A 16,179-nucleotide genomic window follows, 5' to 3' on the forward strand; every position below is an offset into this window, starting at 1 on the left:
AGGGACGCCTGCCTCCAGCGCAGCTTCAGCTGCCGCAGGGACGGTAGGGAACTGGCAAGTTCTCTTAACCAAACCTCTGCCACTGCTCCGAGCAGGCTGCAGCCAAACGTCCTGCTGGAGTCCACAGGCACTGCGGGCACACGGATCAGGTTTTCCTGTGGCAGACCCTGACCCAAAGCCAGATGCAGCCAGGCAGCACCGTGAGTTGCGGCCGCTCAGCCCCAGCTCACCTCCTCCCGAGGGGTCACCTCCAAAGCCGCGAGCAGGGACCGTCCTCCCGTCCTGCCCCAAGGGAAACGTGCGCTGGCTGCAGCAGGAACCCCGCCTGCGTTAAGGACCGCGGCGTACTTGTGTTTACAAGAGAGGGGAAGACGGAGAAGAGACCATTAACGCAGTACCACACAGAACGGTGCGAGGACCAGAACACTCAGTCAGCAACACAACGCATCCTGAGCAACCTCCCGGCAGGCGGGCGAGCACCCACAGAGCCGAACGCCACCCCTCCTCCCGCGCCTCGCAGGAGTCTGCCACCGCCTGCAGCGAGGCGCGGCCCAGCCACAGGCACGGAGGCACAAGGGAGTCACGGAGGATGAGGGGCTGCTCTGTGGTGCACGTCCCACTGCAGTCTGTAAGACACAAGTTACACGTGCCGAGCTCCTGGAGTACGCCCTTATCCCACGCAAGGCTAGATTATTTTTTCCCCCCCAAGAAGAAAAGACAGTGAAGCTGCTTGCGCTGCGGAAGATCACACACGCACGTTCATCCCTTTGCCAATCCACCGCTCCTATGCTGAACCGCGGTCAGCTCAGGAACAAACTAACGCAGAAAAGGAACCCACGCAGCAAATCTACTTATTTATCTTGGTCTTCTCATCCCAGGTTCCGCTCTGTCGGGCCAGATAAACATACAGCAAGATGCCAGCACAAAATAACCTGCCTCTGTAAAACAAAAATGGACCCAAAACCTGAGGGGCTGGGAAGAATCCTGACAGGGGAGGGCCATGCACAGAGATCTGCAACATCAGTTATTGCATCAGCAAACCAAGCCAAAACAAAAAACAAAACCCCCCAAAACAATCAAAACAAAACATTATCAATAATTAAAATAATAAAAACCATTTTTTTTGACATAGCTATAAAAATCAAGTCATTTATAAAACTGCAACAAGGAAGTCTGGTTGTGTATTCTTTTTCCTTTTATTAGACAGGACAGAGAATTTCCTTAAAATGCCGTAACAAGTCACAGTGATTTTAGATGGTTTTTGAAATGTAATGTATGGATGGGAAATACCTTTAACATGGTTCAACTTTTTCTTTTTGTCACTGTATCTGTACCCTGGTCCACCAAACCATCTATCTTAAAGTTTCTTGTTTAGAGAGGACACTCTGTCTTTTTCCTCCAAAAATGAATTTTGTCTAATAGTCCTGCAAAATAATCACCCTTACAAAAGGCCTTCTTCAAATGTTATATTTATATATATATGTATATACATATATATACACACACATACACACATATATATAAATATAGACTTCTATGAATTTTTTTCCCATTCTACGCAAGGTCTCAATAAAGAGATCAGCAATTTTTATTCTACAAAGAAGCAACACATAAAAGGGGAAAATTAAAGTCTTAAGAACATCATATCCATATTCCACCGATTACACATAAAAGGAAAAAAAATCACCATGAACAACTGTCTGTGAAGTTTTCTCGGATGAGCCAAACTCAAGTGCAGAGGCCCCGTCTCTGGCTGCCGGCGGCGGGCCGGCTACTGGGCAGCGGAGGACAGCCCAGCCCGGCGCCCTGCCGCTCGGCGCTTCTGCACTCTCCTCCCGCAGGGTCGGACGTGGTTGGAATGTATGGAGTTTAGGAAAGGTTCCCGACAAAGACCTTGCCGTCGGACGATCCCCTCTAGGCCAGCTTCAGCGTGCTCACTGGGAACGACGGCATGGTCACCATAGTCACCGGGTTTAGGACTGTCTGCCCAACTAACTGCGGGTGATGGACAACTTGGGTTCCTACGGCAGGCTTGGCCATCACCGCTGGCTGGCCGAGGTTTGTGGTTCCGTTCACTTGCTGGTGCGAGATCGTGTGAGCGATGTGGCTCACCACGGGCTGGCTGACGGCCACGGGCTGAGGGTAGATGGGCAGCTGCTGGCCCAGGTGGGCCATGTGGTTGATGGCGGCTGGGTGCACAGTGATGTGGCCGATAGGCTGAGCAGCAGTGGTGAGTTGCACGGGGCTGGACGTGGAAGGTGCAATGTGAGCAATGTGCTTGGTCTGTGGACCCTGAATCACGTGGTTGACAGTCTGAATGACCGACGCGTGGGTAGTGGCGGTGTGGGCAATAACAGTCGATTGCACTGTGGAAGCCGCCACGATGTGAGTCTGTGCGGGGACGATCGCCTGCGGCTGGACCAGTGCTTGTGTCTGGATGGGAGGCGGTGCGTGGGCGGGGGCTTGTTTCTGCTGGATGGACAGGTGCTGGGGCAGAACCGCCGGGTGGTGGGAAGCAGCGTTGGAAGGGACGGCTTTCAGCAGCTCTGGGTGCTGGCGCTGGGCGAGTTTTGGTAATGAGTTCACTGGCCTGTCATCTTCCATGTCTTCATCCATGTTGTCTTCGCCCTCTGGAAGAAATGAAAGGAAGACACTCCCATAAAAAAGAAAGCAGAGCATGAACTGGACTGACCAGCCTCCCTAAAAGTCAGCACAGGCGGAAGAGACAACAGCAGGAGGAGTTTCTGAGGTATGGGCAGGTGGCACAGCAGGGCACAGCAGGGCACAGCATGGCACGGCACGGCACGGCAGGCCCCACCGAGCCCCAGCGGGGCAGCACGCCCCTCTCCTCCTGCTCGTGGGCCCAGGACCCAATGCCAGGCAGGCGAGCCTGGCTCAAAGCCCCAGCTGGAGAGCGGTGCTCACAACAGGCTGAGAGATCAGGCAGGCAAGGCGAGCAGAGGCAGACAGACAGCACCTGGGCTGACTCCGTCCGGGCTGAAGAGGGCTCGTCTGGGAAGAGGAACAGGGTTTCTGTCCTGTCCAGCTCTTCCACCGGTCGGTACCAGCCCTTCTGCTCCCAGAGCAGGAAGGAAACAGCCATGGAGAAACACGGCAGCGAGATCCTTGTCTGGTTCTGGAAAATGGACTCTTGTCCAGCCCACAGACCAATGAAGCAATGCAGGAACACGCTGACCCTGCGGAGATCAGGAAGACGAGCAGGGCACCTTGCACCGCCTGCTCTAAAGCCGGCCATGCAGCAGAGATTAAAAATCTCAGAAGATACCGAAGCAGCAGGAAAAGCAGGGAAGACACTTCCCATTGCAAGCTCTGTGGCTGGGATAGCTTGAAGCGATCAATTCAGCGGAGGCCAGCTGGAGAGGTGAACGGCTGACTCTCCTATTGACAACGCACTCCTACTTCCATCAGCCTACACTCGGTGTCTGCCAGCATGTTCAAGGGTGATGAGCCCAAAACAAGCCTGGATGAACCAAAGAGCTCGGGTTTTCCCTTCCTGGAACCGGCTGTATCGGCTGCCTGGAGCGCCAAGAGCAAACACGGTCACGATGTGAAGGAACTGCTGCAAACGGTTACGGAGTGCTACAGCCTCCCCATCCCGGGGCAGCAAAGCACTGTACATCCACGGACTGCCTACTCCTCCTGCTGCAGACCGTGGCTTGGAGAAAAGCATGCACTCTCCTGTCCCACAAAAACTTCTGACTGACAACAGCACGCCAGAGACTCGTTAGCGTCAGTTCATCTTCACGGTGAATCCTTTTCACACAACGTGAAGGCTCACTACGTTGTTCAAAAGTTCTGGTGATCCTTCCTGTACCAATTCCTTCTTCTCTACGTGGCTGAGCACCCTGCCACGTCCACGCACCAATACACCTGGATGCTCATGCGCCACTCCATTCTAAGGAGCAGGGATCCACGGTTGTGCAAGAGGCGAGCTAAGCTCTGAAAGCAGGGAGCTCCTTGTGGGATAGCAGCAGCCTGAGCGTGCAAACCCGCGCTCTGTATCTACCCAACGCTGGTGCACAATTTCCGGTTTACTTCACACAAGCGGCAGTGGATTCTTAGCGAACAGCAATCATTACAAAACACTTGAAAACCTTTTACTGCATTCTGCATGCACAGAAACCTTGATGCTGCTAAATGAGGAACCCTCCCACCACTATGTAACTGCGTTGGTGACGTACAGTGATGATTACAAGAAGAGAAACATTTTGGGTACCTGATGCTGTCGAGGTAGATGCCTGGTCATCCTCAGGCTGAACGGTCTGTCGGATAATCCGGTCTATCTCCAAGATGTCCATCCACTGGCTCAACTCGTTCTTCAATTCCGCCAGTCGCTGCTGAGTAGCAATCTTCTCCCTTGCCAGCCGCTCCATCTCATGTTCATACTCTTTTTCCTTTCTCTTTAAAGTCTAAAGACAGAAGGAAGAACAATAAATAAAAGGAGAACAAAGACAGATATAATCTACACTAACCTAGTCACTCCTATGTCCACAGCTCGGTAAAACACGTTCAGATACAGTTACACCTTTCAAATTCAGGCGGAAGGGAAAGGACAAGAGCTGGCCACCAAAACCTGAAGGGTTACTTTGGCCAACTGCTTTCTGCCCTCTGAAGGAAAACTAAGCAGCCTCCAAAACTGAAATGCTTAACCACGTCAGGTGTGAGTCCCTTCAGCTTCAGGGTTAAGTTTGAAGCCTAGAACTCCTAAGGAAAAGCCATAAGGCTTTCTGTCTGGAAAAAAAAAATATTTCTGCCACTCTAAAGACAGAAAATGAGATCTTCTTCTGCATTATTCCTCTTTTGCTCTAACCTCCCCAACAAAACTGAAAAACTAAGAACCAAGAGCGCTGAACTATGACTACAACTCCTGTCCGTAACGTGGAAGCCAGACCCTTCCCAGCACAGCACTTCCACCCTGGGGACTTCCCACGCAAACAGGACGCTGACGGTACGTGTGCGCAGACGCTGGCACGGAAGAACCTCTCTCAGGACACCAACAAGCGACTCTGGGATGCAGAGCGCTCGTGGACCACGAAGCAGACTGTCCCAGGGCCCAGACACGTATTTGCTGAAGGGGCAGCAACATAAACCTGGACTCTGTTCACTCCTCTCTTCTGTGTCAGGCCCGGGGAGCTCCTGGTCGCGCTTCCGTATCCATTTAGAGTGACAGGGGTCAATACTGAGCTCCCAAGCTCAGCCCTGCTTCACCCGCCTGATGAAGAGCTGAGAATGACGGCTCACGGCAGCCTGGTGGGGCGGCACAGGGAGGGACGCGCGGGCAGCTCCCCCGGATCGCCAGGCAAGAGGCCACGAGAGCCCGGTCAGGCAGCCGCTCGGAGAGCGGGGCTATGCAGTATTTACTGCACACAGCGATTCCCAAGCATCCCGAAGGAAAGGGCGCATCAGCACAGAGCAGTGCTCCTGCGCAGTGACTACCTGCTGGGCCACGGCCCGAGAGGTGGAAAACTCCCCGCATCCTCGCGCCGAGGCAGAAACCTTGTGCAGAAAACTGCTCTTATGAAGGAAGAGAAAACCACAGACATGCTGAAGCGTTCCAGAGACACGGTGCAGAGGAAGAGACAGCATCTGTTCGCAAACCAGCGGACAGTAGCTGGGGAAAACAGACAAGTTTCAAGCACACAGGCCCAAGCAGGGCTACACAAAAATCACAGCGCATTTCCATAACCAGCACATAAATCACGGAGAGCAGGCTTTTACATGGGCAGAAGAAAAGAAAAAGCACAAGTACTAGCTAGCTTCTGGGCAACACACCACACCACGAGCTCCTGCACTAGAGGAGGCGGCCAAGCGCCCACCATTCCCCCATCACAGGGGAAACCCCCAGGCCAACGCAAAGGAACAGCGCACGCTCTCCTTCCCCGCTGGCGCCCACTCCGCGCTGGAAACCTGCTGTGTCCACGGCCGGGGAGGGGAGGGACGCCGCGCCCGTCAGCACCGTACACAAAACTGCCAAACCCTCCGGTGCTGCTAACGGGAAACGTAACCCACACAGATCTGCTGGGGTTATAACTGAGCGGTGCCACAGGAAAACAACAGCTGCTCTTCACGAAATGTACCGTTTTAAGGGACAGAATGGACAACCTGTCCCCAGCGCAGGTCAGCACTTACTATAGGCATGAAAGAGACAAAGTACGGGAAATCTGCAAAAGCACGTAGAGCCTGTCCATGTTCTAAAGCTAAGTTTTGTCACTGGGAACGGAAATCCCAGTGCACTCCTCTGAAAGCACCAGCTCCACAGCTCCGCAGAGCCTGCTCGGATGCTTGTTTTCGCTCACCGCCGTCAGACACCGGATGTAAAGGCAAAACTCGCACTTCGCAGAGGTGAGCACCAGACTCACCATCTTCTGAAGACAGGCTCTTTATGTCTCTCTCCAGTTCTCCAGGACAACTGCAACCAGACCTTGACCTCACGCATTTCAACGGTGCTGCCGGGCTTTTCTCTCTGAAGTTAGCCAGGAGTAACTCCAAAGCCTGCTCAGCCAGGCCTTTAACTCAGCCTGGGACCACGCCTGCAGCTGCCTGGTGCAAACTGCTTCGTTAACCTGGTTCACAAAATACCCATCCCGCCTCTCCGTGGCGGAGAAGTCGCTGAAGCTATCCGCACTGGTTTCCCACCTGCCCCAGGGAGGGGCGAGGACCGACCGGCGCTGGGAGCTCCTCTGTGCCTGTTCGCCTCGCGGTTCAGAGCTGCTCCTCGGTGCCTGTGCATCCCACTTGCCGCTACTTGGTGAACAAACCAGAAAAACTCCTGTGTCGCTGCACAGCAACAGACATTTGTCGCTGTACGGAGCTTTCCATTTTATAGCTGGCTGTAATCAGATTGCTTATTCTTATGTCAAGATTGAAAATAATGCCCCCAACGCTTTCCCTGCGCTTGCCTCAAGAATAACGCTAGCCCTGAAGTCACCATCAGTGAGGTTTAAAAAGTCTTATTCAAAAGCTCCCCTACAAACATTACATTAGCAATTTAAAAACACACTCTCAATTACGAGCTTTTCCAAAAGCGTATTTCAGCTGTTGTGCTCTATTACATGGCATTCACTGATTAAAAATTCCTCATCAACAAGCAATCTTGAAAGCGATTTGCAATTCTGACCCAGATTCATTAACTCTTTGCTACCGGGACGGCAGCTGCTGCAGCACACCCGGAGCCGCTGGGCCGGGGGACGATCCCAAGCAGCAGCCCCACCTGCGGCACCTCCGTGTGGTTCGGCACAGACCCCACGCAGCCGGCCGGGATTTCCGCTGCATACGGAGTTTTGATTCCTGTGTGTAATGGAAAAAAGCTGAATCCTAAGAAAAAGATCTTATCCTTGCAGGGACTGCAGGGCCTGTCTCCACAAACGTTGCGACCAGGAAGATCCAAAGGCGGTGGGGCGCTGAGGAAGGTGCAGTCCCCAAACAGCCCAGCGCCCAGGACTCTGCTGGCAGAGGTGCCGCGCTCACCAGAGTACTCGGGGGTTCTGCATTAGTTATACCCATTTTTGACATTCCGACCCGGAATCCTGCTACATTTCCTACGAAGCTCTTCAGGTGCAGCGAGCAGTTTGTGTAAAGCCCAGCACTGGGAAATCGCTTGCTCCGACTCAACCCAACCTGCTGCGATGGAGAGCCCATGACAACTGAGCGCGGGTTCCCCCCACGGCATCAGGCGGGCGTCCCCGGGCTCGGCAAAGGCGAGGGCAGGCACCGGCACCCGCCTGCAAAGGTGCTCCTGCGCCCCGCACCTCCCGGGCCACGCTCCTGCCGGTGCCAGCCATCCCCTCAGTCTCAGGGATGTGGCACCACGGGACGGGCTATCTGCAGAGGTGACAGTGATGACAGTGGTACCTCTCCTTCTACCTGTGCGAGACCCGGGCTGGTTGCCACGGGAACCAAAGCCACTGTTGCCATGGTAACTGCTTTATTCAGCTGGTTCTTGGAGATGCCATCCCGCCGCAGTGCCGGATGCGCTGGCCTGGTACCGCCGATGGGAAAACACAGCTCATGGCACAGCGGTACCCCCGCAGCGACTGAGGCAGCTGCCCCGCCGCTGCCGCGCTGCTCTCCTGGGACAGAAGCGGCTCTCCCACGCGCGCCGCCCCACTAACAGCACCCACGTGCAGCTACGCCCAGCAGCTCCTACTACAGCAGCTGCTCCGTGGGTTTTCCCAACAGCCTTTCCGCAGTACAGGATTCGCCTTCCCCAGAGACAATGTAAAATGACGACGGGCTCGGCCCAAAGCTCCAAGACGTTAATGCAAAGTGCTCAGCGCTCCGGGAAACGCGGGGAGGGGTCCTGCAGTGACCAGCCCGCAGCGGACTGTGAGAGACTGCGTCTCCTTCAAAGCGGAGGAGGCAAGCTGCAGGGCGCTGAGAACCCCTGAGCGCAGGCCTGCCCGCGGGGCTCAGCGCCCAGCGCCTCGTGACCCAGCTCCGCCACGTGTTTACCCCTCCGGGACAGCGGCCAAAGAGCGCTGCTGTATTCCGGGAGGTGACTTCACCCGCACACGCATGCGGCGAGCACGGGGACTCCGGGAAACCAGCAAGGCGCTGGCTGCAGAGGCTGCACCGGCTTCTCTACAAGTACCAGAGAGGCGTGCTGGGCAGCGGCTCGTCAGCAGCAGCAGCACGTTTTGTGCACCCACCACCCTTCAGTCCAGCTGCGCGGGAAGAGAGGCACGTCTAGACAGAAATGCGTCACAGAGGGGAAATCTGCCCGGAGCAGAGAAACCACGGGAAAACGAGAACATGCACTGTTATTGACATTCATTACTTGCACACTGTTAGAAATTAAGACTCTGATTAAAAAAAAAAAAGGCATTGTGCCATAATCTGTGAAACAAAAATACCACTGAAACGCGGCTGCTTGCACCGGCCCCGCAAATCCAGGACTCGGCCTCCTGCAGCACTGCGCTCTGGACAAAGCACAAACCGGCACCAAGAGAGAGGGCAGGAAGAATCCAAATCAGGACAAAGAATAAATTCAGAAAAGACCCAAAAAAAAGCAGCAAATGCCTGGAACACGGTACAAACACAAACCAGGGAAAGGCACAGCCATGCCCGGCGCCAGTCACCCAACCACGCTGGCTTCGACCCGTTCAGCAGACCTGCTTTTTTCCTTGATACGGTTTCAGGGTTAAAAGAAATTCAGTGTTAGAAAAATTAAATACTATTTGCAATGACTAGGTGCTAAGTTTGGTTGTGCGGTTTTGTTTTTTCTATTTTTTTTAAATAGTCTCTGTCATTCATTAAACAAGCGAGACACTTTCAGTGACGATAATGGATTGCGGATGCCCAAAATGCCCCAAAATACTGCTGTGTTTGGTATTTGGAAAATGATCCCAAGCAGATTATTTTTATTTGTTTGGCCTGGGAAATGTATCTCTGGTATCACTGCAATAGCTTCCACAGCGAAAACGAAGCACGCTGCACTCCAATGAGCGGTCACTACTAACACCACAACTGCGGCAGGCGGGACCCCCGCCAGCCCCTGCGGAGCCCGCCCGACGACGTACAGGCAGCAGATCTGCAGGGCTACAGAGCTGAGGAGGAGATTATCGTGGAGACAGGTTATTGCCTCATCGATGTGCTGCAGTATTCCTGTGTTTTTCCTGGAGGCATCTCACAGCAGTGGCTGTGGGACACAAAGCCCGGCTTTGGATGGGTCCTGGGAACGGTGCTCCCTTTGCTCCTGCTCCTACAAACGTGGCTCAGCCAAGGGCAAGAGGCACCAGCGAGCTGCGCACCGCAGCACAAACATCGCCAAGGCTCTGAGCGGCTGCCGGGGTGCAGGTAGGCTAGGGCTTCGCCTGGGAGAGGAGCACCCCTCCCAAACACAGCTTTGGCAGGTGCTGGTGTTCCCAGCAACCATAAGCTCTGAGGAAACTGCCCTCCCCCACAGAAGAGGACCATTCCCGGTGGCATGCGTGGCCCGGTGCCCTCCCATGGGTAGCAGCACCAAGGATGCAGCAGCAAGGCTCAGAGCCTACCAGGTCTGGTGACTCAGAGGATGCCATCCTCCCGCCCCACCTCTCTTCCCTGTTTCTCCATCCTTGTAAGGAGGTTGTTCCGGTTACTCACATCCCGACGGCTCCACCTACGGCCCGCAGAGCGGATCTGGGTCACCGCAGGACTTCTCCCAGCCTACCTCCCTCATTGTGAGGGCCACGGCAGCAGTGGGAGGACGTAAAACCCAGTAGTTAAATCCAAACCGACTTCAGCACCCGCGCGAGGCCGCGAATCAAGGCCGTGCACCTGAGTGAAAGCCTCTGCCTCCACGCTGAAGGGCTGAGGGCCGTGCACCACCAACACCACTGCAGAATGTCTGCACACCCTCCTTCCAGCGACACTTTCCAGCCAAAGACCTCAGATCTTTTGGGAAAAAGAGCAAAATAAAAGTAGTTCTTTCTAATGCCGCAGGAAAATGCATAACCGCTCTCAGGGAGCCAGATCCTGTTTTCCTGAAACACAACTACAGGGAATAATCAACCCCCTGCCCAAGAAACGGCACCGCCTCACCCCTGCTTTGTACAGAACAGGTTGCCTGCTATCTACCTTCCTTCTTCCACCAGTGGGAACTTTCAAAGACAGTTTTCCCTAAACACTCTCTAAAGTTGACCTGAGCAGCCTCGTTACTCAGCCCAAGATGAATCTCAGCACGACCGGACCAACCGTCCCTCCCTGACCCCGCGTTATCAGGCTGCAGGCTGTACTTTCCCCGGCTGCTATACTGGCTGTCCCCGAGCGAACAGCGTGTCACCAAGAGGGGTTTAAGGAAACAGCAAGAATTCCACAGTGACAGGGACATTCTACACCTGAACTTGATGCAGTATTTAACTCATAGTGATGGAAAAGATGAGTAAGATAGCGAAAAGAAGAAGAAACTGGGGGAAATAAAGATCATTTTTTTCTGTTTTCTTTATTTGATGCCCGTGTCAACTCCCTCTGCAGAAGCAGCGTCACTGCTCCACCAGGTCACCCAGCGTCCCCCAGCCTGCGCCCATCTCCCCGCAGCGACAGTGAAGAGAGAGACAGAACAGAAGCCACAGCTGCACCCGGAAAAGCGTCTGGATAAGACCACAAGAATTGGCAGGGCAGGTCCAAGGCACAGGCAGGATCAGAGTCACTATTCATTTGCGATAACTGACAGAGACAGGAATCCCTGAAAAACCTCTCTCCCACTTCCACCCCCTGCAAAGCGTGTTTTATCAGTGTTTCCATCACGCCAGAGTAACACTGACATGACAACAGGCGGCGAAGCTGGGACCAACCTCCTGCTGTCCGGCAGAGATTCAGACTCCCCCTCACTGATTGTTTGTGGCTGACCACGTCTAGTGAGCCTGCTGCCGACACCTACGACTGCAAACTTTGTGTAACGTGCGCTGAACTCTGCTGCGCTTCGGCACACACAGTGATCACTGCTTTCTTGCAACTATTTGTTTGTAATTTTACTCACTCGGTGACTACTTCACTGTAATTTTCAGACATCTCCGCTACTGCTAGCAAGAGGAACCCAAAGCACCCCTGTAATGTGTGCCACGGGGCCCTGGGTGCAGGGAAAAGCAAAGCCACAAACCAAACCCGACAGTTATGATGCCAGTGGGGATTTTGGTTGGTTTGGGGTTTTGCCTTGTTTTAAAGGTAGCTGACCTCTGTAATACTGTACATAACACCCAGGCAATCACGCTGTAATTATCATCACGTGCACTCTTCTCCCCCGTGCTGCTCGCTGACAGCAGATGACAACCAGCACGGGTGACGGCACCCAGCAGCCTCCAACACAGCCAGCGTTTCGAAAGCCCGTGCTGTGCTCCACTTGCAGGTTGGTTTGGTTTTTACAGCCCTGAGAGCTTTAAACGACAGCAGTATGACAGACGCAGATTCTCTAACAATTAAAAAAACACGTACGAGAGTTATACCTCTGCTTACCCTTCCAAAACCCTCGAGTATGAGTCACAAACAAGGCACTGTTAAAAACGCCACCATCCCTTCTGGCAGAGGGTGAGAAAGAGCTTCCACTCACTCACCAAGGTTCAACCACTGGGCACTTTAAACGGTGTGTTGCACAGTGCGTTTTGTCGCCGCTCCTGCAAATAAAAACGCACCGGCTGCTCTCTGGACGGAGCCTTCCCTCAGGCGGATCAGGCTGCAGCTGGGAGGGGCAGCAGAGGATCTGATCGCAGACATCCACAGCTGCCGGCGAGCCCACACCGCGCTGGCGGATGCGCCCGCTCAAGCACCAAACTCTGGTTCAAGAGGGGATCCCACGTTTCTTCTACTCCATGACTGTGCAAGTCAGCCAAGGTGAAAACGACGTCAGCGCTGCCGCGTGCCGAGCACAGTCCAGCTGCGTGCTGGAAGCTCCGGAAACTCGCCTGAGCGTGGAAACCCCGCCTGGCTCAGACCCACACGCCGGGTGCCAAGGGACTGGAAGTTCTCTGGGCATCCCCCGGCTCCCATCTCCCACGGCGACGCAGCCCGATGTGGTGCCTCTGAAGCTAGCATCGATTCTTCAATGGCTCCAGCAAGGGCAGGAGCCAGACCCTGCATCTGCTGTCCTGAACAGCTCCCACCCACTCCAGGGGATGATCAGCCCCCGTTCCCACCTGCCTCACATTCCTAAGGAGGTTCCAACTTGCTTTGCTTTGCTAAACACTGGTTTTTTAAAGGTCTTATTTCTCAGCACTTTCTGAAATCTACAGATGACACCACACTGTACGGCCACAGCCTACTGCTGCTGGAAGCCTTTATTACTGGCAATGAAACTCGGGCTAATTAGACAAGAGGGAGTCAATCGACCAGGTCAGGTAAACAGCACGAAGCAGCAGTGCCTGGCAGGTGAGCGCTGCTCATATGAAGGAGGCACTGAAGGCACTAACGGGCGCAGTTCTTACCAGGCAAGTTTTAGAGAAGGTAAGTATATTCACCTACCAGCTGGTGGAGAACAAAAAAAAAAAAAAAAAAAAAAAAAAAAACCCAAAACAAAAAAAACCCAGTTAGTTACAGCTGTACTGCTCAAGGTGGGGAACTTAACCGGATTCAGCATCACAGTTTGGGTTCTGCATTCTGATCAATGCTCCAGTCACTACAGTGCTGGCACGTCAATAAGCTCCACTCCTTCCGCAGACCAAGAGCTAACATCAGACGTGGGGATCTTCTGGCTGTGGAGCTGCACCTCCGTACATCAGGAACCGGCACGTTTGTGCAGTCCTCCTCTACCTACGTAACACCTAACCCCCACCTTACGCATCACCACGGGACTTTAAAAATCCACTGGTCTTGTTCTGGTCCTCTGCAGTAGAGAGGGACAAATTATTGTGTTCAGGCAGTGACGAAGCAATCAATAAATAAAACCAAACCAAAAGAAGAGGAGCCGCTGTGGGCACTGACAGGAAAATTTAAGAAATATCAGACAGCATCTGGTCCGTTCACATGTCCACAGACCAGGGTAACGAGGACAGCACAGAGGATTTGTTACACGCGCTATTTTTATCCCTGTGCTTGGCAATGACCCAGCAGCACGTGCAGCAGGTTGGATCACAGCGGTGCCCTGCCTTGCAGTTTTCACAGGATTCCACTCTTTGCCTTTTGCACACCCTGGGAAGCTCAGCTTTGTCTCGTATTTTGGAAGCGCTTCATTATTTAGTCAGCATCTCACTCCAGTTGTAGCGGGCAAACTGGCAAACGCGCAGGACGTGGAGTGGGACCTGAAACCTGCCCGGCTGCGGCTGCGCTGCCCGCGAGCCGGCTCCGTTTGGCTGTGCCCACCTCGCCCGGTGAGCAAACGGCCTGCATGTCATCTCACACTAAACGTGCAACAGAAAATAACCCCGAAACTGGACGGCGTTCAGGTCCCACAGCGACAGGCACAGTCTGAGGACACAGAAGAGAAAACAGTCTTGCTTACAGGCTTCAATTAGCTTCCAGCTAGGACGATTGCAGCATTTCCTAGGGGGAAAGGAATCCTTCAAAGAGAATCAAACCAAAACACCCAGCCACACGGATGTCCTGGCTGCAAACCGTGCCTAACGTCTTCTGCGCGGGGCTCCGCTCCCTGCCCGCTCCAGCAGCGCCTTCTCCAGGACCGGTGAAGCACAGTGCAATTCCATCTCGCGGCGTGGCTCTCCGGTGAGAAGACGGGCTTGTCCTGCCTGGTCTCTGCTGGGGGACACTGGTCTCTGCTGGGGGACACTGGTTCAGCAGCAGGTGCTGGCCTGCCTCAGCTGAGGGGATAGGGCTCTGCTCTGTCCAGGCAAGCAACATTCTCCTCCCACTGTGTTTTTTTCCACGTCACTTTGTGCACCTTAGAAACCCAGTGGAGGCCTCCAGCATTTTCACTCATGGTTTGCAGGTAGGAAAGCGAAGCACGAAGGGTGAGGTGGCCCGTGTAGCAAACACGCGTCGTCACAGGCTCTGCCGCTCGGGACCGGAGCCCACCCCGCCGCCGCGAGTCGCGGAGACACCTCCCTCAGCCGAGAGCCACGGCACAGCAGCCTGCACCGCCTGAAGCTGCACCACCATTTAAAAGGATTATTAACTTCCAGCTGCGTTCAGCCTCATTTCCTCTGGGCAACAATGTGTTTAATTGCAGCGATTGTAATTTACTGTTGCAGAGCACAAGCCCAACTCGAAGGATAAATTAAAATGACAGCTCCATGGGAAGTTCGGAATTCAACTTTCTGACTTATCTGATTTGAAGCAGACACAAATATTTAAATCCAGCCAAGGAAACAAACAGCCTGTTTCTAAGAAGTTCCAGCTGGAACGGGGAAAAAGGCTTTAGCAGGAGGAGAGGCTGTAACAATTAGCGCACTGTCACTCTCCTCGCGGGCACAGATCACAGCCAAGCAGAGCTCCAGGGCCAGCACACCGCTCTCCTCTGCAAGGCTCACTTGGGTTTGGTTTTTCCGTGTTTTTTCCCCTTTAGTGAAAAACAGCTTTGTTATATTGAGAGTAAGAGGTTTTACTTTCAAATCTCCTTTGTATAATTCCCTGTCCTCCTTCCACGGGAGAGAGGTCAGCAGCCAGCCTGCCAGGCGAAGCACACTGCGCTGGTGTGTGATTCGCCACCAAGCAGGCGGTGTTTCCTTTCTGTTTTCTTGTAATCGTGACCAACGCCGTGCTCCTGTCTGCAGACGAGCCTGGGATGCACCTCAGCCTCCCTGAGCCGGGGAGAGGTGTCCCAGCCCAGCCCGGTCCCACCCACGCTCCCTGGGACCCCCGGGGAGAGGCGAGCGTCATCCACAGGCAGTTCATCCCACCCCCACGCTGATGTGCGTTATTTTTGTTGAGACGGAGCGAAGGTAAATTCAAACTGTATCAAAGATTAACTTTTAATTTTGAACTCCAAAAATTCAAATCAGATTTCTCATAATCTCTTTTTTCAGGCAAAGAAACAGAACGCTCAAACTTTTCGCGCAACCGCGTCCGTGATCCAGGCACAGACCCACAGCAAAGCTGCTGCCAAGGAAAACACTCGGCTTTCGGGACACTCCCTGCCGCTCGCGAACTCGAGCGAGCAGCCACCAGCAATGCTCTCGCCGCCCCGCGAGAGGAGGAGGAGGAGGTGAGGCGCCGTGAGCAGCAGATGCTGGGCCAGCGAGGTTACACAAGCGGAACAGCCACGCCGTGTCCGCTGGCCGCAGGGCAGCCAGCCCCGCCGCCGGTGCGGGGTCAGGCACGGCCGCGCAGCCCATCGGCTTGCTGGCCGGCCGCCGCGGGCAGGCAGAGCCGCCACTGCCGCTCGCCGCACGTGGAGGTGGGCGCTGGCACGGGAACTCCTGGCCGGAGGGGAGGGCAGGCGGCCAGTTCTGAACCTGTGAACACCTTCTGGACCATCGTAAAAGTAGTTTACGTGACAGAGTTTAACTCCTAGTGATTTATGGAGATGGTGGTACACACACTTGTACGTAGCACAGAACTGCAACGCGTCTCAGCCTCACAGCGTGTCACAGCGGATCCGGAGAAGAGGGAGAGGAAGACTCAGCCATCCCCACCAACATCTTCAAAGAGATTTTTACGCTGTCTTCCAAAGGCACAGAATAAAAATGCTGCCGGAGAGCAGAGTCTGCTCACAGACAGGTCTGCACCTGCATCAATATTCACAGAACGGCAGCTACCACGTCAGAAACTGCTCCCTCCGTGACGTCCTGGCTT

At 54.2% G+C, this 16,179-nt stretch overlaps 1 protein-coding gene across 4 annotated transcripts in view; it reads right to left on the bottom strand.

Annotated features, from left to right (window-relative positions):
- Positions 1-1,172: 1,172 nt before the first annotated feature.
- Positions 1,173-16,179, bottom strand: part of MNT (MAX network transcriptional repressor) — an 82,703-nt gene continuing 67,696 nt past the window's right edge. For all 4 annotated transcript variants that reach the window (XM_086762746.1, XM_086762747.1, XM_086762748.1 and 1 more), the window contains 2 exons: positions 4,238-4,430; positions 1,173-2,630 (listed from right to left, as the gene is read on the bottom strand). In XM_086762746.1, the coding sequence (XP_086618872.1) occupies positions 1,915-2,630; positions 4,238-4,430 (909 nt within the window). In that variant the 3' untranslated portion in view covers positions 1,173-1,914. The remainder of the gene's footprint in view (positions 2,631-4,237; positions 4,431-16,179) is intronic.

This window comes from Chlamydotis macqueenii, chromosome 19 (assembly GCF_036417535.1).
Source record: "Chlamydotis macqueenii isolate bChlMac1 chromosome 19, bChlMac1.mat, whole genome shotgun sequence".
NCBI classification, from domain to species: Eukaryota; Metazoa; Chordata; class Aves; order Otidiformes; family Otididae; genus Chlamydotis; species Chlamydotis macqueenii.